Here is a 25,951-nt window from a genome sequence, read left to right on the forward strand (position 1 = left end):
AGCCCTGCCCCAGAAGTGGAAGAGATTGAGTGCAGCGATGCCCAACCACTTATTTCTCAAGATGAGTACATGCAAGGATCATCGCAGCACGTCTCAGATGATGACGAAACGCAGGTGCCAACTGCTGCGGCGTTCAGCATTGTGGAGACCGACAAGGAGGGCAGGGGTGAAGACTGGGTGGAAGATGATGTGGAGGACGATGAGGTCCTCGACCCCACATGGAATGAACGTCATGCAGGTGACCTGAGTAGTTTGGAGGAAGAGGCGGTGGTCGCACAGAGCCACCAGCACAGCAGAAGAGGGAGCAGGGTGCAGAAGCGGAGCGGCCGTGCCCTAGACACTACGCCCGCTACTGCCCAACGCAGCAAGGGAACGAGCGCACCAAAGTCAGCTCAAAGGAGTTCTCTAGCGTGGAAGTTCTTTAGAAAATGTGCTGATGACAGGACACGAGTGGTTTGCACCCTGTGCAATCAGAGCTTGAAGTGAGGCATAAACCTTCTCAACCTGAGCACAACCTGCATGATCAGGCATCTAAGTGCAAAGCACGAGCTGCAGTGGAGTACACACCTTCAAAACCAAGAAACGTCTCTGGCTCATCCTGCTTCCTCTTCTGCTGCAGTCTCGGCCGCTCCAGCCACATCTGTAGTGATACCGGCACCTGCCACCCCGCAAACAGACGATCTGTCAGCAACACCACCACCTGGGTCACCAACAACCATCTCCACAATGTCCCGTGGAAGCGTTCAGCTTTCCATCTCCCAAACACTTGAGAGGAAGAGGAAGTACCCCCCTACCCACCCGCGATCCCTGGCCCTGAATGCCAGCATTTCAAAATTATTGGCCTTTGAAATGCTGTCATTCCCTCTGGTGGAGATGCACAGTTTTAAAAACCTTATGTCGGTGGCTGTCCCACAGTACGTCGTGCCCAGCCGCCACTACTTTTCCAGGCAAGCCATCCCTTCCCTGCACAACCAAGTGGGGGAAAAAATCAGGTGTGCACTGCGCAACGCCATCTGTGCCAAGGTCCACCTAACTACCGATACGTGGACCAGTAAGCACGGTCAGGGGCGTTATATCTCCCTAACGGCACACTGGGTAAATGCAGTGGCGGATGGGCCTGAGGCAGATAGCAATTTGGCGCATGTCCTTCCACCACCGAGGATTGCAGGGCGCTTCAGTTTGCCTCCTGTTCCTAACTCCTCCTACTCCGCTTCCTCATCCTCTACCGCCTCCTCATCCGGACAGCGTAACACCTTCACCACCAACTTCAGCACGGCCAGGGGTAAACGACAGCAGGCAGTTTTACAACTTGCCTGTTTGGGGGACAAACCACACACCGCGCAGGAGTTGTGGAGGAGCATGGAACAGCAGACAAATGAGTGGTTGCTGCCAGCGAGCCTCAAGCCCGGCCTGGTGGTGTGCGATAACGGGCGAAATCTCATAACAGCTCTGGGCCTAGCCGGTTTGACGCACATCCCTTGCCTGGCGCATGTGCTGAATTTGGTGGTGCAGAGGTTCCTTAAAAACTACCCCGATATGTCAGAGCTGCTGCAGAAAGTGCGGGCCGTTTGTGCGCACTTTCGGCGTTCTCACCCTGCTGCTGCTCGCCTGGCAGCGCTGCAGCGTAACTTCGGCCTACCCGCTCACCGCCTCATATGTGACGTGCCCACAAGGTGGAACTCCACCTTGCACATGCTGGAAAGACTGTGCGAGCAGCAGCAGGCCATAGTGGAGTTTCAGCTGCAGCACGCACGCGTGAGTCGCTCTGCGGAACAGCACCACTTCACCACAAATAACTGGGCCTCCATGCGAGACCTGTGTGCCTTGTTGCGCTGTTTTGAGTACTCCACCAACATGGCCAGTGGCAATGACGCCGTTCTCAGCTTAACTATCCCACTTCTATGCCTCCTTGAAAAAACAATTCGGGCGATGATGGAAGAGGATGTGGCACAGGATGAGGAGGAGGAGGAGGATGAAGAGGTAACATTTCCAAGGCTTTCAGGGCAGTCATTCGCAAGGGGCTCCGAGGGTGGGTTCCTGCACACACAAACGCCAGGGACACAATTGTCCAGCAGGGGCACAGTTCTGGAGGATGAGGAGGATGAGGAGGATGAGGAGGAGGAGGAGCTGGAGGAGGAGATGGAACCATGTTCACAGCAGGGTGGCACCCAGGCCAGCTCATGGCCATCACTGGTGCGTGGCTGGGGGGATACAGAGGACACGGACGATACACCTCCCACAGAGGACAGCCTTTCGTTGCCTCTGGGCAGCCTGGCACACATGAGCGATTACATGCTGCAGTGTCTCCACAACGACCGCCGAGTTGCCCACATTCTAACTTGTGCTGATTACTGGGTGGCCACACTGCTGGATCCCCGTTACAAGGACAACGTACCGTCCTTAATTCACTCACTGGAGCGCGATCGCAAGATGCGCGAGTACAAGCGCACGCTGGTAGACGCCATGCTGCTGGCATTCCCATCTGACAGCGGGGCCGCAGTGGAAGCACAAGGCAGAGGAGGAGGAGGAGGAGGAGGAGGTCGCCAACGCAACCAGGGCACCGCCAGCACCTCAGAAGGCAGGGTTAGCATGGCCGAAATGTGGAAAAGCTTTGTCAGCACGCCACAACAAACAGCAGCACCAGCAGCTCAGATGGAACGTCTTAGCAGGAGGCAGCATTTTACCAACATGGTGGAGCAGTATGTGTGCACATGCCTACATGTAGTGAATGAGGGGTCTGCCCCCTTCAACTTCTGGGTCTCCAAATTGGGCACATGGCCTGAGCTTGCCCTTTACGCCTTGGAGGTGCTGGCGTGCCCTGCAGCCAGTGTATTATCTGAACGGGTATTTAGCACGGCTGGGGGCGTTATAACAGACAAGCACAGCCGCCTGTCCAGAGACAATGTGGACAAGCTCACGTTCATTAAAATGAACCAGGCATGGATCCCACGGGACTTTTCCGTACCTTGTGCAGAATAGCAATGGATACCGACCTTACCCACCCATTGTTCCATTTTTGCTCTTTCTCACTCTTTTGGGGTGTACCCTCATTTAAAATTTGTGAAAAGAAGCAGTGTTGGCTACCTCGTCCTCCTCCTCAGGGCCAGATTAACGTAGGGGCTATTGGAGCTGCAGCTCCAGGCCCCTACCTTTTATATAGGCCCCGGGTTGGCCATATTCACTGTTACCGCTCTTCTGTCACTTGTAAACACAGAAGTCTGGCTTCTATGCTCGCTTCCCCAGGCAGCACCCTCAGAACCTCCCCACACAGCGCGAAGGCCGGACAAGGAGGGACAGTTGCCGATGCATGGATGTGTTTATGGGCTTCAGAGACAGCATCCCATGTTGAATTAGGCATGCATGGCTGCACCCTTCCTCCTCTGGGTGCATGGCAAGGCACGGCCCTTAAGGCCCTTCAAAATCCTCAGCACCAAGCCCATGATGCTCTTAATCCGGCCCTGGTCCTCCTCCACCGCCGCTTCCACCTACACCGCCCATAGGTGTGCGCAGCCTATTGCATTAAGGTGTGCACCCCAAAGTTGAAATACACATGCATGTGTTTGCCAGCAGGGAGAGTAATGTATCGGGGCCATGTACCTGTAGGCAAAGAGAAATAGAGCAGAGCAGGTCCGAGGGAGATCTTTCCCATCTCCTCACTGGCAATGCTATGTGCCCTAGGTGATTAGGGTGTGCCCAGGCACACCCGGCACACCCTGTGCGCATGCCTATGTCACCGCCACATCCACCACCACCTCAACCTCCCTCCTACTCCATATGGGCCTCGTCCTTCAGAGATGAAGAAGAACATTGTTTTATTTTTCTGTTTTTTTTTGTTGTTTTAAGTTATTTCCCTATCCACATGTGTTTGCAGAGCACTTGCCATGCTCTTAATTACGTTTTGCTGCCATTTGCAGCACTCTAGCCCTTTCCTTTGGTGTTTTAGAGCCATTTTAGTGCCTTTAAGTTCGGGTCCCCATTGACTTCAATGGGGTTCGGTGTCCGGGAAAAGTTCGGTAAAAGTCCGGGACATGGACCCGGACTTTTTTTTAAAGTTCGGCCGAACCCGTCGAACACGGACATCTAGGTGTCCGCTCAACCCTATTTTTCACACTCAAGTTAAAGGTGTCCACACTTGTTTTCCTATAAGTGCTTGCAATAACTTTCACTCAACCTGGTTTATCAGGGGATATGATTATTTTCTTGGAGATGAGGTGCAGTACAGAGAACTTGTAACACTAAACAGCTCCTTCGGGGGTAGCGCTACAAATGGTTGCATGTGTATTTAGTTTAGGCCACATTCACACTGGGCATTTACCCCCGGTGCATAGGGCTCTGGCGTGTAGGTTTGGGCGGAAGGCATGGGTACACCATCCAGCCCTGCTGCTGGCAGCTTTTTAAATTCTATGAGGCAGACAACTGAAAGGCAGGCATTCCGGGCATTCATCCCAGATTGCATACTGCTAGTGCCTTCCACCCGAAACGAAACACCGAATTCCCCTTTACCAAGGCTAAACACCCAGTATAGAGAGATAAAATACTTCTGCTCACAATCTTCTTTTGTCTGAAACCATCACCGGGATAAGAAGTAAGTGTAAACCTCTCCAATGGGGCACAGCCAGCAATCCAAAATGCCATGTTTTCCATCACTTCTCAAAAATGAAAAAGGTTTTTGCGGAAGTTGGGCCTTATAAGTACAAACAGTATGCATATACCTATCATACAAGAATTCTGACATTAGCAGACAAAAAAAAAGGCCAAACATTTAATTTGGGAACTACTTAAGCTGTAAATGAATTTGTGATTTTCCTCATGCCAGACAGATATTAAACTTTTGTCTTCTTTGCTGTAATGGTTGGCTAAGAATGAAGTGTTTATATTAGCACACTTGGCCTTAATATTTGAAACTCCCAAGTTTAGAGTGGCATTCTTTTTGTGTACATTTGTGAGGGAAAGAAATAGTCTGTATATGTTCAGGGGTGTGAAAAGGTTCTTTTGTTAATGCTGTAATCCGTAATTTTAAATACTTGCACATATTTACTGAACTAGTTACTTAGCAGAAATTTGTGTTTTATTGTGACTGTTTAAAATAAATTATGATATCATAGTGTTAGGAACGGCTTTAGTGTATTCTCACTCATTTATTTATTTGCAGTGCTGCATACTACTTTAGAAACACCCGAGTATGCTATGGACTACATCTGCATCTACACTACTGGGACTATTGGCCTGATTTACTATAGGAATTTAAATGGACAAGGGGTCCCCCTGGGTTCCGGGATTCTAGCGGCACATACACTTCCACAAGAAAGTAAAATTTAAACCATTTTATTAACAAAAACATATTAAAATCGATCTGTAAAAGATCTAGAATGTAGACATATTACAATATATACAGAGAGTGTGTATGGATGTAAAACCAAGACAATAAAGATGATGGTGGTACATGTACTCGGTGGCATATGTTTACATTGAAGGAAATCCTCCCACCCAACGCGTTTCAGGCACGCAGGCCTTTCTTCAGGGGTTTGGATGCAGAGAGATTTTGATTTCCTACATAACATAGCAGATAGTAGTTTTGTTAGTTACACAGGTTGTGGTGTGTTAAATATATGTTCATATACATATATAACAGAGTAGGTAATCATTACATGTGTGAATATCATTTGATGTACAGAAATGCATACCAGTAGAGTTATCTGAATGTGACAAGAGGGTCACAGCTGATAAAAGCAGAGAAGGGAGAGGTCCGCTGCGTATGGTGCCGACACTGCACCACGAGGGGATCCTGGGGGTACCGATCCTCCCGCATGTGGTCCCAGCGAGGATACCCAGTGGAAGGTTGCAATAGCGTCTTTGTTGGCATATATAGGGGTATATGTAGAGTAGTTCCTTTATTTGAAAATATCCTGCGAGTTATAGGTGAAATATATACTATGGTAAGAGAGAAGGTATACCTTGTGGAAATATTAGTATGTCTGTGGAGGCGAGATCCTGTATTAAGCGGGTCCGAGTGCAGGAGAGTATGTTTCCAACCGGAATCACCTTCCTGCAATGTATATATCCTTATATGAGTACTGGTCTGGGGGTAACATAATTTTAAGTTGTAGGATCTGTGTTGCATCGTACCTTGGTATGTCAGTGGGTGAATGATGGGGTGGTCGGGTCCTCCAAAAAGAAGCGTTATGGGGGTCCGGTGTTCCCCCAAATAAACAAGATGTGTGTAGGGATAGGGTGGTCCCAGGATAGGCACTGAAACTAGGAACATATGTTGTTATATATCACTGTTAATCATGTCTTCATCTATATATGGAGTTAATTGGTGCTCTTCTACCTGAAGAGTAGAGATTCAAGCGTAACCAGTTCTTGAATTGAGTGGTTGAATCATGCACCTAGAAAAATAGCATAGTGTGTATGCCAGACTATGTAGGGATCGATAGGGTAATGTAATCATTGTCTAAACAGAGGAGGATATAAAAATCGGAAAAAAGTTCCTGGAGTAGCTGGACCTAGGTAGTAGGAGCTATAGATAGGGTGCAGCTTCCTGTTAGGTTCCTAGGATAGCAAATTTCTAATCAGATGCAATGGAATGGTTAAAAAGCAGGTTTTCAGAGAGAAAAGAGGGAGTTGTAGAGTACCTTGCAGTCCTATCTTGGATATCCTGGTCCGGATAAACAGCAGCAGATCGGTGTGTATCGTCTGCTGCTGTTTAAATGGAGTAGTGGGGACCCCAGGGCGTGCGCAGTGCGGGCCGGAGCTCGCCGTTGTGCTGGTAAGGCGACCAATAGGATCCCCTGTCGCTGGAACGCAGGCCCCGCCCCCAGATGCGGAAGCACGGCCTGCGTTCCAGCGGCACAGACGCACGTAATGGCTCCATCGAGACAGGCAGGAAGACGCCCGTGGGAGGAGACAGGATGTGGAGGACGTGCATGAGGCACGCCCCCTGGGTGCGTCGGGTGGAGCCACAGCGGGAGGAGAGGACCAAAAGGGGTGGAACCCACAGTGGTACATGCCAGCACACACAGAGATCTCTGTGCCCTTGGAGAGATGGGAAAGGGAAGGAAGGGAGAAATGGAATGGCAAGGTGGTTCATTAGGTATTAGTAGAATAGCATTCGGTGGTACAATGTGAATAGTCAATTAGGTTTATAGTAATACAGTTGTGAATGACGTTCATTCGTTTTTAAATACAGCGAAATGTATATTGGAGTATATTCAAAGTTTAAAAGGACCCGAAGTGGGTCGAGAGATATAGTTATATTTTATGAACAACAAACATCTGTAACATTAAATCAATAAATGCGAGTATGAAGTTATAAGAGTGTGCTACATTGTTCACAGGTGCGGATGGAAGGTAAATATGCAACTAAACCTGGAACCAGGAACCTTTAACGGTCTGGGAGCAGCAGACCTGGTTGATAAAGCAGATTAGTGGGCAGCCAATACAAATATAAGCGTATTAAATCACAGGAAATATGCAATATCAAGGAACATACCGTATACATGCAAATGACGCAGTAAATGCAGGGGGGGGGCCCTCGGGGGGGGGGGTTCAGTGGGAGGGGATGATATGCCTTTTTGAAAAATTGGGTCGTGCAGAAATTTATTTTTTTGGCTTGATAAACGGTCAAGGAGGAGGTTGTTTATTTCTCCCAACCTCCTGAGGCGAAGCCTTCCAAGAAAGGTCTGAAACTGAGGGAGTCGTTGAGCCTTGGTGGTGATGTTGCGTTGAGTTCTACTATCCATTGTACTTCACGTTGTAGAAGTATTTTATTCCAGTCGCCCCCTCTTTTATTAGGGTGTATTCTATCCAAAATCAAGAACTGGATGGCAGGGAAGTGGCCTTGGTGGAAGTCCCTTACATGCCTGCCTAAAGGGAGGTCGGGATTGGCTGTCTTCATGCTCAATATATGGCGGTAAGCTCTGTTGTGGAATTCTAATTTTGTTTTACCCACGTAGTAGCTACCGCATGGGCATAGTAAGAGGTATATCACCCAGACGGTTTTACAATTGGCGTAGTGGTGTGGTTTGTATCTTTTGCCATTTGGTAGAATAATGTTGGTAGTAGTGCACATATATTGGCAATAGGGGCAGCCCCCGCAACGGAAGGTCCCTAGTCGTTTACATGGGTCTCGTCTGGGTTCACCTGTGTATTCGCTGTGAACTAGCATGTCTTTCAGTGATTTGGTTTTCCTGAAAGTTATTGCTGGGTAGTGTTGCACAAGCGGGTTAAGGGTCAGAAGGTGCCAGTATTTGTTGATAATTTTCCTTACTGTTTCGTGTTGTTTCGTGTATTTTGTGATGATGCGAATCGTGTCTGGTTTGCTTCTTATAGGTTGCTGAGATGGTTTAGGGAACAATAGGTCTGCCCTATTTTTTGATGCAGCACGTTTAAAGGCCTTTTTGAGGCAGGTGTTTGTGTACCCCCGTGTGCGTAGTCTATCTCTCAGTTTGTTGGCTTCCACTTTGAAGGTCTCATCGTTCGAGCAGTTTCTACGGATTCTAAGGTACTGGCTTTAGGTTCTTTTGTTAATGCTGTAATCCGTAATTTTAAATACTTGAACATATTTACTGAACTAGTTTCTTACCAGAAATGTGTGTTTTATTGTGACTGTTTAAAATAAATTATGATATCATAGTGTTAGGAACGGCTTTAGTGTATTCTCACTAATTTATTTAATTTGCAGTGCTGCATACTACTTTAGAAACACCCGAGTATGCTATGGACTACATCTGCATCTACACTACTGGGACTATTGGCCTGATTTACTAAAGGAATTTAGAATCTTCCCACAATAAAATGAGGCTGGGTTCACATCTTTCCATGTCCACTTTTGTTCATTTTTTTGTGCATTTTTAAATGTGCATTGTAGTGCATTGTACACGTGTTTTCATTATCCTATTGGGCATCACCGTGTGTGAAAATACACAGAAAATCAGACATGCCTAATATTTTACCAACACACCGCAATGCAGTACAGGGTTGTAGATGGGCTCAATGGAGTCATTGTGTGTTATATCTCTTAGATGTCAATCAGGGTTTCAGCTATTCACAGTATCGGAGGCATTTGCAAGTTTTTTTTTTTTTTTGTTGTTGTGGCGTGTGCCATGAAAGGGCTACACACATACGCTGTAGCTGCAAATGACTTAAAGCGATTGTAAAATAAACTTTTTGATTAAAATAACAAACATCTCTATACTTAGAGTAAAGTTTCACTTTACAGTTATCAAATCATGTGATGCAAATTCCTGTTTATTTCTTCTGCAAATTATTTTCTTTCTGTGAAGCTTCCTTTAGGCCTGCCTCACACGGTTTAGAAAGCATAAAAATGCAGGTCATAAAAATACAATGGGGTGGATTTACAAAAAGGCAAATAGTCTGTGCACTTTTCAAGTGCAGCTGCACTCATTTTTCCCAGCGCTTAGTAAATGTGGTAAAGCTCTGCTGATTTCCATCATCCAATCGCGTGCAAGCAATTTTTTTTTCTTTGCACCTGATTGGGTATTCTTTACAAAGTGAAGCTTTACCACATTACATTTACTAAGGAAAACGAGTGCAACTTGCTTAGGGGAAAAAAAACGTGCTACAAATGATGAATGAATGACACCAACAATTTAAAAAGCTGCAACTCCACTGTGTGATATAAACACAGTAAACAAGTATATGTAGAAAAACAGAGTCGCGCGTTGAGCTAATAAATAGGGATGATCGAGCGGTTCGGGTCGACCATCGGTTCGGCCCGAACATTGGGTGTTCGAGGTTCGGCCAAATTTAGAACTTTTTGCCCAAAAAGTTCGGAATTCGGCAACCAGAACCGCCCAAAATGCAATGCTTCAGGAAATGGGCTTTAAATCATCATTAGTGAATACGCCCCCCAGTATATAAGATCGCCCCCGCCATATTCCTAGCATTGTTATACTGGACATGGAAGAGAGTGGAAGCAGTTCTGTTAATTTTACTTTAAAAGTGTCATTTAGCTATTTTTAGTGTAAGGAAAGGGATATCTAGTGTAGTTAGAGTGCTCCTTTACACTTAAGTTAGCTTCAAAAATTCAGTTTCTGTAGGGAAAGTATGAAGTGTCAGGGGACCGTAGTGTAGTGTAGGGTTAACTGACAGTGACTGCTATGGCAGGGTGACAAAACCCTTCCATAGCAGGGTGACCGCTATAGAGAAATTATCATTTCTCTGAATAGCTTCGGGACACCATTATGGCTTCTCACCAGCCAAGCATTTTTTATGCTGCAGGGGCTGCCACTGTCAGTGCTTTTTTGAGGACATGTTTGATGTCAGACATGACATCTGAACATGTGTATAGGGGGTATATATAGACATATATGTCTGTATATACACCCCTAGACATATATAGGTGTGATAGTAGCAAAAATAAATGCTTGCGCTAATTAAATCATTTACACAGATATATTTCTGCTACTATCACACCTATATATGTCTAGGTGTGTATATAAATATATGTATGTGTGTATATATGCCACTATACACAAGTTCAGATGTTTTGCCTGCCTCAAAAGAACCCCCAAAAATGCCAAAAAAATGCTAGCGTCAAAAAAAAAAATGCCCAGGTGTGTTTTTGCTGGCATTTTTTGGGAGTTTTTGGAGGCAGGCAAAACATCAGAACTTGTGCACAGTACCACTATACACATGTTCAGATGTTTTTCCTGACTGCAAAGAACCCCAAAAAATGCCTGCTATTAAACCGGGAGAGAAGCTAACTACCTGTGTTTAAAGTGTTCTAATACAAACAATCCTTTTTTTTCTGGTTCTGGACATGCTACAGAGCTGAAACTTTACAGGTACACCTTTTAGACCCCCCAGACACAAAAACACACAAAAAAAAGTTCTTACAAATTGTCATTTTTAATAAAAAAGCCAATTATTGAAAAAAAAAAGAGATTTTTTGGATTTCAGATCTGGGGGGTCTAAAAGGTGTGCATGTGAAGTTTCAGCTCTGTAGCATGTCCAGAACCAGAAAAAAAAAGATTGTTTGTATTAGAACACTTTCTTTCAGGACAGGTAGTTAGCTTCTCTCCCGGTTTAATAGCAGGCATTTTTTGGGGTTCTTTGCAGTCAGGAAAAACATCTGAACTTGTGTATAGTGGTACTGTGCACAAGTTCTGATGTTTTGCCTGCCTCCAAAAACCCCCAAAAAATGGCAGCAAAAACACACCTGGGCATTTTTTTTTGGACGCTAGCGTTTTTTTTTTGGCATTTTTTTGGGTTCTTTGCAGTCAGGAAAAACATCTGAACTTGTGTATAGTGGTACTGTGCACAAGTTCTGATGTTTTGCCTGCCTCCAAAACCCCCCAAAAAATGGCAGCAAAAACACACCTGGGCATTTTTTTTGGACGCTAGCTTTTTTTTTTTGGCATTTTTTTGGGTTCTTTGCAGTCAGGAAAAACATCTGAACTTGTGTATAGTGGTACTGTGCACAAGTTCTGATGTTTTGCCTGCCTCCAAAAACCCCCCAAAAATGGCAGCAAGAACACACCTGGGAATTTTTTTTTGGACGCTAGCGTTTTTTTTGGCATTTTTTTGGGTTCTTTGCAGTCAGGAAAAACATCTGAACTTGTGTATAGCGTCCAAAAAAGATCATATAGGTGTTAAAGTTAAAGCAGGGTCCCGACCCACATCCCTGTTCTACTGAAAAATTTCTTTTTTTTTTCATGGTTCTGGACATGCTACAGAGCTGAAACTTCACATGCACACCCTTTAGACCCCCCAGATACTAAATCCAAAGTCAAAATCAAAAAATCTCTTTTTTTTTTTAATTTTTTCAATAATTGGCTTTTTTATCAAAAATTACAATTTTTAAGAACTTTTTTTTGTGTGATTAATAGTTAATGGGGCATGACCCAGAACCCTGGGCACTTTTTAGGGGCGTTTATTGGGTTTTAGGGCTTAAAAATTGTGTTTTTTTATTACCGAAGTTCGGGTCCCATTGATTTCAATGGGGTTCTGCAATCCGGGCCGAACTTTCGGGAAGTTCGGATGTTCTGGCCGAACCGAACTTTTCAAAAGTTCGATCATCCTTACTAATAAAACATCAAAAGTGATAAAACATCCAAAGAACAAAAATATACATATAAAAGTTCAAAGAAATGTCAAAAAGATAAAATTTCTCAGTTGGTGGTACAAGAGGAAAAGTGGTGGTTGAATTCAAAAAGAACTTTGCCACATGAGATTCCTCATAAGAATGTCATTGTGTATAGCTGACCACAAAAAGTACCGCCAACTTAAATGCCAGGCATTTGTTTTATTTAAGGTGGCGGTACTGTCACAGATTGCACACTGTCCTATTACAATCCACTACTGGTCTTGTCCACCAACAGACCCCACCAAGCACTAGTCCAAATGGCCATTTCCAAGAGACATCCCTAGAGAGGTTGGAGGAAGGAGCAATCCGCACAAGAAGTCTCTTCACTAATGACAACATTTTATTAAAGGCAAGAATTGTACAAGCCTTGTCACAATGTCACAGAGAGTATCTTACTGCAAGATCACAGTAGAGGAGAAAAATGCAAGGACTTGCTTTGGACAGACAAAGGATGTTTGATGGTAATTTTGGGGTTTGCCTTATCATACACTTTCATTGTTACCAGTGCTACTCTTTATGCTGAACTCACACAGTACTTGAATGTCCTGTTTAGTTTATAGCTTACACTTTTTTGTTATTGCTTTTCTTTCACAGCCTATGAAAAACAATGCTGAGAGTGAAAACAGAAGAATATATTCGACCACCACAGATAAAAACTGTCTGCATCTGGATGAAGCATACTTTCTGGACACCATGTATGACTCAAGCTGAACGACTAAAGTACATAATCATGTGCAAGATCTTGGATCCAAACATTTAGAATCATTTAAAAATCATTTCCACATAGTATTCTGATAAACTGTTTATAAAATGTCCTCGTTGTTCATTTCCATGAGTCCAGAGAACATAACCAACCAACCTTCTGTGGCAGAGACAATGTACTGGAATAATCATACCATGTTGTTCAAACCAGTGTTCCATATAGTAATCTCACCCATAACTATGATAATATCAATAATTGGTATATGTGGAAACAGCTTAGTTGTGTGGTACCTCTCTTTTAAGATAAAGAGGAACACTTCCACAACCTATATCTTCAACCTTGCCTTGGCTGATGCTGCCTTTCTGCTTTTTGTAATGGTATTGACTTTTGTTGCTATGGTTTTTACCCTGGCCCCAGGGTTAGAAGCTCACTATGAAGATATCAATTTTATTAATGTGATTGATACACTCATCCAAGCATGCATTTTTGGATACAATTCCAGCTTATGCCTTCTTACAGCTATAAGCATTGAAAGATGTATTTCTGTCCTATTTCCTATCTGGTATCACTGCAACAGACCAAAACATCTATCTGTTGTTGTCTGTGCCTTCATATGGGTCACTTCTTGCCTGCTTAGTGCTCTTGAGTTAGCTTTTTGTTACAACGTTACATACAATCGCACAGGCCTAAAAGATGGATCTGGTAAGGAATGTAAAGTTGTCTTTATTATTATCTGTTGCTTTAGCTTCATGATCTTTATTCCATCCATGACAGTATCAAGCTTGGTTCTGCTTATTAAAGTATGGAAAAGTTCTCAGCAACGACAGCCTAGGAAGTTATACGTGGTCATTACAGTGACAGTGGTCTTCTTTCTTGTGTTTGGAATGCCCATGAGAATCTTGCTACTAGCATGGTACAAACACCATATTATGCCACCTTTCCCCATGATGGATATATTTTCTTTGTTCTGCTCTATAAACAGTGCCATAAATCCTTTTGTATACTTCCTTGTTGGTCGCAAAGGCACCCATGGTGGAAAAATGACACTGCTAGCAATTCTTCAGGCTGTATTTCGAGATGAAGGATCACAGTATAAAAGAGGACAAAGAAAAATATCAGCGGAACCAGAGACAGTAATATGAAATTTCCATGGTTAAAAGATTATATGCATCCTCTTTGGTTAGACATAGAAAAGTGGAGGTTGGTTAGCCTGGAAAGCTGGGTTTAAGAACAGCTGTTTGCTCTCTGTTGTCAAACTGCCATTTTTTCAGATAGAGGCATCATGATGGAATAATGTACACATGTATCTAAAGGAATTAAATAAATGTTGATATAATTTATTTTAATTGTGCAAAAATTGATTGAAATTTTTAAGAATTCAATTTGTCACATAGACATTATTTTTAGGGGTATTTATGTAAAAGTAGCAATGTGTTACATGTTAGATCACATTTTTAGGTACATGTACAGGCTATGACAGCTTGGATACTTAGTTTGTAGCTCAGTTTATGACTATACTGTTTAAAGTTTACCCAGCTTAGGTCTGGCTTTATGCTATTTGATTTTTCTCTAGCAAGGAGAACAATCCAACCTGAAAAGAGAGAAATGACAGCTGTTTGTTTAATCCAAGCTACAAATGGGCAGCACACAGTGGGAAACGTGTCCGCCAAGTGTGCCTGGTGATTAATCCAAGCATTGATAATAATAATAAAAACACAATGTTGGGTTTAAGCAATTGCCATTGTCAGTCATTGGCAGTCATCTGCAATCTATTTATTCATCTTTGGTTGAACAAATTCAATATTTTTCTTAGCATGACAATCATTTGCGTTAAAGATTGAACTTGCCATGTACACTGAGCAGCCATAATGTTTTGACCACTGAGAGGTTAAGTGAATAACATTATTATTCTCCTTACATGGGCATCTGAAAGTTGATGGGATATATTAGACAGAAAGTAAACCTGCTGATGTCTTAGAAGCAGAAAAAATGGGTATCACAGTTTGTTGTGTATGGGGCTGTGTAGCTGAAGACCAGTCAGGATATCCATTCTGACCTGTGTCCACAGTCAAAAATGCCTACATTGAACACATGAGCATCAGAACTGGACCACAGGAAGGTTGTCTGGTCTGACGAATCTTGTTTTCTTTTACATCATTGTATTAGCCAGGTGCATGTGCATTGCTTACCTTGGGGAAGAGATGGCACCAGGATGCAGTATGGGAAGACGGCAGAGGCAGTGTAATGCTGTAGACAATGTTCTACTGGGAAACTTTGGGTCCTGCCAGTCATGTGGATGTTATTTGACACATACTTCCTACCTAAACATTATTGCTGACCATGTATACCCTTTTATCAAAATAGTATTCTCTGATGGCAGTGGTCTCTTTCACCAGAATAATGTGTCCTGCTGCACTGAAAAAAATGGTTCAATCAAGGTTTGAAGAACATAACAACTGGTTTGAGCTGTAAATTCAAAATTTTCCAGATTTGATTTGAATCTGGTCAATGTTCTGAAAAAAACAAGTCTGATCCATAGAGGCCCCACCTCGCAATGTACAGGAATTAAAGTATCTGCTACTGAGATGGTCAAGTGCCATCAGAGGTCAGAGTTCAGAGGTCAAGTGCCATCCATGCCTCAATTAGTCAGGGCTGGTTTGGTGGCAAAAGGGGCTGTTTTAGTGGTAAAAGGGGTGCCTACCCAATATTAAGTGGGTGGTCATAAAGATATGTCTGATCAGTGTTAGTAACCTTGTTCTGCTGAGTGACCAGACAACAAATAGGGGGTGCTGCTCAATGCTCCAGCTCTATCCTCCCCTGTTGGACAGAGCTCACCCCAGCTCCAAAAATACAAGAGACAAAAAAAATCATGATTAAGCACTAGGGTGGAGTGAAATGCATGGGGGGGGGGGCTGTCTTGGCTGGAGCCCGGGCTGAGGCTGCCATTTCACATATGCACAAGGTTTTGCAGTGATGAAGGGTGCATAGGACCTTTTTTGCCTCTTGTTCTGCTGGGTGCCACAATCTGGGATGGGATGTCAGCAGACCCAGAGCTGTCAAGTGATACTCCCTGATATAAATAAGCAAATGGACAGATTCTCTCTCACTCAGGGTTTTGCCACAGAAAGTAATATTAAGCGCATTGGGTTGTGGTTATGTTTTATGACATATTTGTTTTAGCACCAAGAAACCAATGTATCATATAACACAACCCAATGCACTTACAAGTCCTTTCTAAACAAATAAGCTGAATGATGGGTGAGATTTGTTATTCCATATCTATAAAAAACTATTATCTGCAAACAAGGTAAAAAATGAATTAGCCTGGCGAGCACTTGGCACGTGTACTGTACAGGTAACTTAGTTGCGGTCAAATGTGTTAGTAGTTTTTTATGATGCAGTTAGTCAAAATGGCCACTATTTTTACATGCAATATGAATAGGCACAACAAAAAGAAAGAAAAAAACTCATAAAGGCAGGCATTCAGGCATTCTTTAAAAAGGAATGAACACACAAAGCATTGCTGTTTTTTGTATTTGGAGAATTTGTAGCAACAACGAGCATGAAAAAAGATTTGTAATGTTATAAATAAGCAAATGTGATTATTCACCAAACATTTACTGTAGGTGTATCTTCCTGGTGAATGCATTTTAAAATGCAGTGATTAGTTCACATAAATTAAATGTTTGGTGAATGTAACAATCAGTGTTTTATAAATGATAAAAATAATAGTAGGTAATTAAAACAAAGTTGGAAATAGATTCAGTTTTGCAAGGACTTTATTTGTCTGCTGCTTTGATCTAGTTTGCTGACCATTTTGTAAGATATTTATAAAGCAGAAAACAGGAAAACTTTAAAAATATTAAAACAAAATGCCAATTGGAACTTGGAAGCACTGAATTTTTCAAAGCTTAGAGAGAAAACATCAGCATTGTTTGAAAACTAGCAATGAACTAAGGCTCCATGTACACGGGACGTTGTTAAAAGTCCCTTTGAATGCTGGAATTTTTAGGACGTTCAGTCGCGTTTGTACCCGCGTTTAGCGGGCGTTTAGGGGCGTTTAGGGGCGTTTGCGTTTAGAACCGTTCCTAGAGGTCAAAAAAATTATTCCCCTTTAAAATGGAAAAACGCGAACGCTAAACGCGGGTCATCGCGTTCGGACGCGTTCAGACGCGTTTGTGCGTTTGAAACGCCGGGAAACACACGTTCAAACGCAAATAATTGCGTTCTAAAAAAAGTCCCTGAACGCAACTGCCGGCAAATGACTGTAAACGACCTGGTGTACATGGACAGATAAGATAAAATGTAGGTGGGTTCAGGGGCTTCTGAAAAAAACGCCCAACTGCTCCTAAACGGCCATTTCCAGCGTCCCGTGTACATGGAGCCTTAAAGTTCAAAGTATCCAAGGCCTGTATTACAGGTATTCATACACTTTATTGTAATACCGGGGTACTTATTTTTGGTGATATTCCAAATTAACTTTATGAATGTAACAAAATTAACATTTAGGATTGACAAAAGAATAGTGGCATTTCAATCTAATGGATAAAGAAACGTCAAATTAAAATGTCACATAAGTGTAGCAGTATTTCCAGGTCTTATGCCTGATGTGGATCTGCCATTGTTATCGGTGACACCTCCAACACATTTGAGTTGTGACCCCAGGTGTGAAGACTAAGACAATTACCATTCAGGCATCTTTGGTTTGTTTTGTTTTATTGTATTTAGGGGATGGGAGAAGGGAATGAGTGGGATACTCCTCTGGCTCAACTAGGTTTGATTGGGACACTATACAAGAAAAATGCCCACTGGCGTTGTCTTGACACCAGCTTAATGCCGACCAGCGCTTCCTGAGACTTAAAGATACTGTGATACTGAAATTGTGCTGGAACCTCGACTTTAACTTGACTGTTAACTCAGAAGATCCAGGACTGGAGAATACTTGACTTCTGACGCTGCTTTTAGCTCAAAAGTCACTAAACAGCTCCCTCCAGCCCTGCACTGGCTGAGGTAACTCCTTGTAAATACTTGTGCTGCTGTAACTCTTAACTTTGTACACTTCACACTGTACACTGACTCTTCAGGGCCCAAACTGCAGGTACCCCATCTAATACTTCAGGGTCCTTTGACTAGGTACCCCCTCTAATACTTCAAGGTCCTCTGACTAGGTACCCCCTCTAATACTTCTAGCTGACTCCTGGATCCCTAGAACCTTCTCCGGAGTGGTCCCCTCTGATGCTAGGCAGACCCCCAGGGGCAATCAACAGTACTCACGACCTTTGTAGGCTTTCCTGGAACTGGACCCCTCTCTCTCTCCGCTGGTTCTCGGCACACTGGATCCCCTCCACAGCTTAGCTCAGCACTCTCTGGATTCTCAGGCAGCCACCTGAGACACCCGCTTCCTCTGACAAGAGGAGAGACATACTTCCCCTCCCGGGACTCTGTTTCCCGCCAGAGACGCTGCGTCATGCTTTCCCTTCAAACTTCCAGAATCCTCTATGGCAGAATCTGCCTTCTGGGGCAGCTACAAGCCTGAATGAGTCTCTGATTGCTTTTCCTTCACTGCCCAATGAGAATCCTCTCATGGAGCCAGTGGGGATACTCCCCTCTCAGCAGACTCACCTGGGAGACATGACAGCCTAGCTGAAATCATGGCCCTGCTGTTAGGCAGCCAAGGCCCACTATACTTTTACCTAGCACCTACCCTGTAGGGTGCTACATCCATCCCACACCAAACTGACCAAACTCAGAGTCCCTCTGACTCTGAGGCAACCGCCTCCTATCAAAAACTCTGCCAAAAATTCAGGAGTATCCCACAAACCTGGAAAGGGGGGAGAAGGGAAAAACGAATATACAAATAAGTTACGGTGAAAAAATATATCTTTACACTGCTGTACAAATTTACAAACATTTTTAAGGTGCTTGAAAACTGATGCACCCCCCACCAAACAAACTCGTTTGAACAGACAAGGACTCACTGCTCAAGGTGGTGTAATTGCCTGATGACTCACACAGGTGCATGCCCCGGCTCGCCTCCGTGAAAACTTGATAAAAGAAAAGGAATTGGCAGCACTCCAGGTTGAGTCAAAATCCAGATTTATTGACTGGACATCCAAATATGACAATCGTGACAAGGTAGACGCGTTTCACACACTGACTGTGTGCTTAATCATTACAAAGAAAAATGGGTATAACATCTCAATATATACACACACAAAAATCCAATCATCAATTAAAAAACAGGTGATACAAATAAGGGGTAAACCATTTTCCTAATTACCGAGGACACTGATAGACCCATAAAACATCTATGTGAAACCAGTGAAAAATCAAATGTGAATGCCGTGACACAATTGTGTATGAAAAAATATATAAATGCAAAAAATCTGATAAAATCTAAATATGTGTAAACTATATGTGAAAATTAAATGTATTGTGATTAAAGATATGGATAACATTACCATTGTTTAATAATATGTGTCAATTATAAAATGAGAATAAAAGCGCAAAAAATGCACAAAAAATATACAAAAATACAAGGAACAGTGAATATATATATTGATATCTGTACAATCCGATTATGTGAATATAAAACTATGAAATAGTTTGTTATTAAATTTTCAATTTTAAAAATGTTTTTTGTCAAATATATAAATCTATTTGTGCATATTAGTTGTATGGGTCAGAAGAAAATCGATCGTATAACATACACAGGCCAAACGATATATGTACAATAAAAACAATTTCAAACAATATGGTTTTTAGAACAAAATAAACACATATGATCCTGTGTATATATGCATCAACCGGTCACCCATAAAAACAATTACAATCATATCGGGGTGACCGGAGAGAGATATATAGTTCGAGGAGATCACGGCTACATACATCAGATTATAACATTAGATACTGAACAAGATAGAGGATCCATACATGGTAAGATCTTATTGTAGAGAATCCATAATTGGAAGGATATATGGAGGGATAGGGGATCCATACATGGTAAGATCTAATTGTAAAGAATCCATAATTGGAAGGATAAGGGATCCACACATGGTAAGATCTAATTGTAGAGAATCCATAATTGGAAGGATATACGGAGGGATAAGGGATCCATACATGGTAAGATCTAATTGTAAAGAATCCATAATTGGAAGGATAAGGGATCCACACATGGTAAGATCTAATTGTAGAGAATCCATAATTGGAAGGATATATGGAGGGATATAGGCCTGGAAGATGAACAACTACACAGAGTATATTTAATATTATGCAGGATAATGGCCAAACATTTAAGCTCATTATATAAATAGAATATAAAGTATATGTAATATAATATAAACTCTGCAGTGTTGGCCATATCATGCTATAACTCTTAGGGACGGACGTTGAGATCTACTCAGAGTTCAAAGGATCCGAGGGACAAAGCTAAATACACCAGACTACAACACTAGATATCGTGCAAGAGAGGGGGTCCATACATGGTAAGATCCAACTGCGCAGAATCCGCACATAAAAAGGACATAAATATGGGAGATAATTAACTATGCAAAGTATCGTTAATATTATGTAGGATGATGGCCCAACCTCTAAGCTCATTATATAAATAAAATGTAAAGTGAAAGTAATATAATATGAACTCTTTAGTGTTGGCCACGTCATGCTATGAACTCCCAGGAATGGATATCGAGATCCAGCCAGAATTCAAAGGATCTGAGGAACAAAGGATCAGTTAATCAAAAGATCCAGAGATCCTGGCCCCCAATTGTGAAAAAACATGCGGCTATGTATATGGGCAATTCCTGTTGTAATTGAATGTGGAAATGCAACAAGTTTGGAGGCAATTATGTATCTGGATTTGTTACCCGATGTCAACATCCAATCCCAAGCAATGTGTGAAATAGATCATATAGTATACAGTATATTTATTGTTATATCGTATCAACACTATTAGCAGATTGACATGGGAACTGTAACAACACTGGAGATAAATTCTCCAATGTGTTGCATTGGACGGACACTGGATATGGAGGATTCCAATCATAAATGGTTTAAATCCATTTTATGTGAAGGAGAAAAATACCCTCAATATTTGTGAATATCCGTATGAACCACCATTTTCTATATAACATACAGAACACACATACGCAGTCTGCGAATAGGGCCAGAAATTGTATATAATATCATAAAGATATAGGTTTGCACACGACCTAATGGATGTATTATCTACAGATAAGGAAATTATGGTTTGGCCCGACCCATTGTGCCGTATGTGTGCAGATCCAAATGAATCATGTCAATGATCGCCGACATCTCCCGATGTATGAACAAAAGAGATTATAATGGTGAATCATCAGTTTATTGTACATAGAGATACAAAACACTGACTTCCTAGATATAGGTCGCTATGGATCATTATCTTTTGGATATGCACACATGTAGCTGATGTTTGGAGATGTAAGAAGGCACCTATTCATAAAAATGGGTTACATCCCATTCAAAGTTCATGCCTTGTGGCAACCTAGTTCGCAAGTGGAAGATCCAAAAGACTTCTCTCTCTTGCATAGAAGCCGAAATATGTCACCCCCCGTGGTGGTGTTTTAATTTTTTCAATAACTTGTATGTTCATAGCTGTGGTGTCTCCATTGTGGCACAAGTTAAAGTGTTTGGCTACATTAGTTTTTGATTTTTTATTGACGCTATATAGGTGTTCATTGAAGCGATCTCGTAGTCGCCTAATCGTTCTACCCACATATTGTACATGGCAGATTTTACATGTTAACAAATATATGATATAGTTGGTGTTACAGTTAAAGAATTCACTTATATTATATCTTTTGCCTGTACATGTGGAGACAAATTGGTCTCCCCTGAGCATGTGGCTACAACATGGGCATCCAGTACTGCCACATCTATAGTTCCCTTTAAAATGTAGCCAAGTAGGGGTTTTTAGAGTATTTCTACGAAAAAAAAACTAGGGGAGAGTGATTGGCCAAGGGTAGGGGCACGTCTTGGGACTACATTAATGCCTCCCTTAAGTAATTTTGCACATGTTTCATCGGTACCTAACATAGGGAGGTGTCGATTAATAATGTCCCGAATTTCTCTAAATTCAGAACTGTATGGGGTAGAAAAGGTAAGTTTGGTTTGGTGCATGCTCCTGCTGTGTGATCTTTTTAACCCTATAAGATCTGATCTTTTTTTGTTTTAGCTATATTCCAAGCCAACACTGCAGAGTTTATATTATATTACATATACTTTATATTCTATTTATATAATGAGCTTAAATGTTTGGCCATTATCCTGCATAATATTAAATATACTCTGTGTAGTTGTTCATCTTCCAGGCCTATATCCCTCCATATATCCTTCCAATTATGGATTCTCTACAATTAGATCTTACCATGTGTGGATCCCTTATCCTTCCAATTATGGATTCTCTACAATTAGATCTTACCATGTGTGGATCCCTTATCCTTCCAATTATGGATTCTTTACAATTAGATCTTACCATGTATGGATCCCTTATCCCTCCATATATCCTTCCAACTATGGATTCTCTACAATTAGATCTTACCATGTATGGATCCTCTATCTTGTTCAGTATCTAATGTTATAATCTGATGTATGTAGCCTTGATCTCCTCGAACTATATATCTCTCTCCGGTCACCCCAATATGATTGTAATTGTTTTTATGGGTGACCGGTTGATGCATATATACACAGGATCATATGTGTTTATTTTGTTCTAAAAACCATATTGTTTGGAATTGTTTTTATTGTACATATATCGTTTGGCCTGTGTATGTTATACGATCGATTTTCTTCTGACCCATACAACTAATATGCACGAATAGATTTATATATTTGACAAAAAACATTTTTAAAATTGAAAATTTAATAACAAACTATTTCATAGTTTTATATTCACATAATCGGATTGTACAGATATCAATATATATATTCACTATTCCTTGTATTTTTGTATATTTTTTGTGCATTTTTTTGCGCTTTTATTCTCATTTTATAATTGACACATATTATTAAACAATGGTAATTTTATCCATATCTTTAATCACAATACATTTAATTTTCACATATAGTTTACACATATTTAGATTTTATCAGATTTTTTGCATTTATATATTTTTTCATACACAATTGTGTCACGGCATTCACATTTGATTTTTCACTGGTTTCACATAGATGTTTTATGGGTCTATCAGTGTCCTCGGTAATTAGGAAAATGGTTTACCCCTTATTTGTATCACCTGTTTTTTAATTGATGATTGGATTTTTGTGTGTGTATATATTGAGATGTTATATCCATTTTTCTTTGTAATCATTAAGCACACAGTCAGTGTGTGAAACGCGTCTACCTTGTCACGATTGTCATATTTGGATGTCCAGTCAATAAATCCAAACAAACTCGTTTGGTGAGAACTAAGAAGAAAAATACAATGCAAATCTCCTAACTGACTATCTCTAAGCTGATCCCACCTGTAGAGAGAAATGGAAGCAAAAGTTAGTCAAATGCAAGCCTAACTGCCTTGACAGTTGAATGGAAAGATCCTCCTTTTATCTCTAAGGGCGACCTTTCCACTCCCTTCCCTGACTACCTCTGCTGACCAGTATCTTGACTCGCCGGGGTCCACTTCTTTCCGATGAGTCTGTACCCTGTCACTGGCTAACTATTCAGAGTCCTTAAATTAAGTGATCTACAGCGCCCTCTTGCTGTCTTTCTAAGTACTTCTTGAAGGGACAAGACAAGTCACAGTTCTGTATGACCTGCAGTCTTGCTGAGTCAGGGTAGTAACACAGGGGTCTTGTAGGACACCCCCCCCCCACCAAAGTTCCTGGACACTTGAACTTTGCAACAACAAATCTTCACTTTGTCAAAACTGTGGACGACGTCCCACACAGTTATTTGTAATCCACAGAGACCCTGGCCCGATGGCCCAAGGGGTCTAATATAGCAACAATTTTCCAAAAGACCCTGGCCCGATGGCCCAAGGGGTCTAGCATAGCAACATTCCTTCCAAGACCCTGGCCCCGATGGCCCAAGGGGTCTGCGTTGAACTAGAACACTTTCAAACTTGTGAATTCAGCCCTACATTTTTAAAGTTCCTTGGTCAGTTGTGATAGCCAGCCGGCCAACATGGATTTTCTTGCTTTTGAAATTTCCTCTTTTTTTTTTTTTCGAACAAACACTTGCTGCCCTCAGATATAATAGTCAGGATGAGGGACTTGAACACATTCTCCTATTTCATTTTTGACTCTGATGGACCAGGCACGCCCTGATCCATCTGGGCGACGGACCTCCACCCTGTCTATGTAGATAGAGCTCCCAAAGTTCCACTGAGCTTTCCCACTATTGAACTTTTCTTTCAGCTTTTCCTCTGGGGAATCCCTGTATGGCTTGAGGACAAACAGGAAATCCCAAATCATCTCATCGCACCAAAAGTCCCGAAACTTCTCCACTAGCAACATTACTTCTCTTGGTGCATACGGGTAATCATACCCAAATTCAAGGGCTACCTTCTTTTGCATCTACCTCTGCATCCTGGATAACTGGGGAAGAGTCCTCCTGTTTCCTCTCTCTTGTGGAAAAAATGAAGTATACACCCTTTGTATCATGTGCTCATAGGCCGCATTATGGTCTCTGGCCCAAGCAATATTTTCTGAGGGGTGAGGTCTTGAACCCTTTCAACGTAGGCATCGCAGAACCCCAATTTCTGAGCCAAATCCCCTCTCTCTATGGCTCCCTTAGCCTCTTGATCCAGTGGAACTGTTACTTCAGGACCCGGGGAGCTGCTCCCAGCTTCTGACCCCCAGTCCCACTTGGTCTCATCTATGGACCCCCAGTCATCAATCCCTTCCTCGATTGACCCATATCGGTTTTGGAAAGATGGGGAATCAATGCGTACAGGACACTTTCCCCCCTCATTACTAGTACTGTGGGGTGAGGCTTGAATCACTGCAGGTTTGTCATGCTGATGGATGCTAATAGGGGCGGATCCTGCCATGACCACTGAGGTAGTTATGTCCTCTGGAAACCCTCCGATTGCAGGTGCGGACATGGATCCCCTTCCTATGCGACCGAGTTCCCTTTCCACAAATTGCAGGCCCACCAACTGCTTGCAGGGCCTCCAGCTACATCATCAGCTGAAACATGTCCCTCCCAGCTCCGCGGAGGAACTTAGATTCAGTCCCGATCACCTCCTGAGTAAGGCCCGATTCCCACATAACAGAGAGCTTTTTGGGACGGCCCTCGCTCTTTTCTGCCCAGAGCAGTGGATAACCACATTGCCCACATTGGACCCACGCTTGCACTCATAATGTAACTGAGGACATACCACTCCCAGGGACTCCCGGTCGCCTCCTGTGCACAGTGCGAGTCCGCCGTCCAGCACCATCCGGATACCGGTATCCCAAACTAGGGGTGAATCAGGCTGGTGGATCTGCTCCCGGTTCTGCTTCGCAGGGTCTTCACCCATGGTGGCAGTGATAGCAGGCACACTCTTCGTTTCTCTATCAAACAACATGCTCCTCTCTCCTACACGTGTCTCCCACACAGGTACAGCTGAAGGAGGGGATATTAATAGGGTCCCCTTAGTCACTCCTGATTGGCTGGATGTTCCCGCTGTCTCCACCCTCTTGCCATATTGGGTGATGACTCCTCCTGCTAGGGAGATCTGCAAGTGGCGCGCTTTCCCGTGCAGTGCTGTAACTCTTCCCCTTGCCATGCTTTTTCACTGTAAGCCACAGGGAAGTAGCTGCTAAGCGGATCATTTCACTCGCCAGACATCCACCCTTCTCAATTGCACTAGGGCCACAACTGCGCCTTCCTTCACTGAAGCCAGCTGTCCCTCCTTGCTTGGCAAGAGTAGTATCCCACTGTCGGTCGTACGGTCGATAGTCCTCTTCCTCGCCATACATGTGCAACTTTTATCTTCCATACTGGCTCTGAGATTAGCCCCACTGCCCCTCTCGGCATGGCCGACTATGATCCCCACAGTATCGATGCAACTACTATATAGAATAAATGTCCCCCTGTCAAATGCATGGTTAACATCAGTCCACATAGCATGCACATACACCAGGCCCCTGGCACCACTCTTCCCATGCCCCTGGCCTCC

General features: G+C 42.8%; 1 protein-coding gene across 2 annotated transcripts in view; it reads left to right on the forward strand.

Annotated features, from left to right (window-relative positions):
• LOC309554255 (proto-oncogene Mas-like) overlaps positions 1-13,954 on the forward strand; it is a gene marked incomplete at its 3' end in the record, with an annotated part of 79,819 nt that extends 65,865 nt beyond the window's left edge. For both annotated transcript variants that reach the window (XM_082255895.1, XM_082255896.1), the window contains exon 2: positions 12,704-13,954. In XM_082255895.1, the coding sequence (XP_082112021.1) occupies positions 12,920-13,954 (1,035 nt within the window). In that variant the 5' untranslated portion in view covers positions 12,704-12,919. The remainder of the gene's footprint in view (positions 1-12,703) is intronic.
• Between the last annotated feature and the right edge of the window lie 11,997 nt (positions 13,955-25,951).

The sequence above is a fragment of the Pelophylax lessonae genome (genome assembly GCF_965119305.1).
Source record: "Pelophylax lessonae genome assembly, chromosome: 4".
In the NCBI taxonomy this organism is placed as follows: Eukaryota; Metazoa; Chordata; class Amphibia; order Anura; family Ranidae; genus Pelophylax; species Pelophylax lessonae.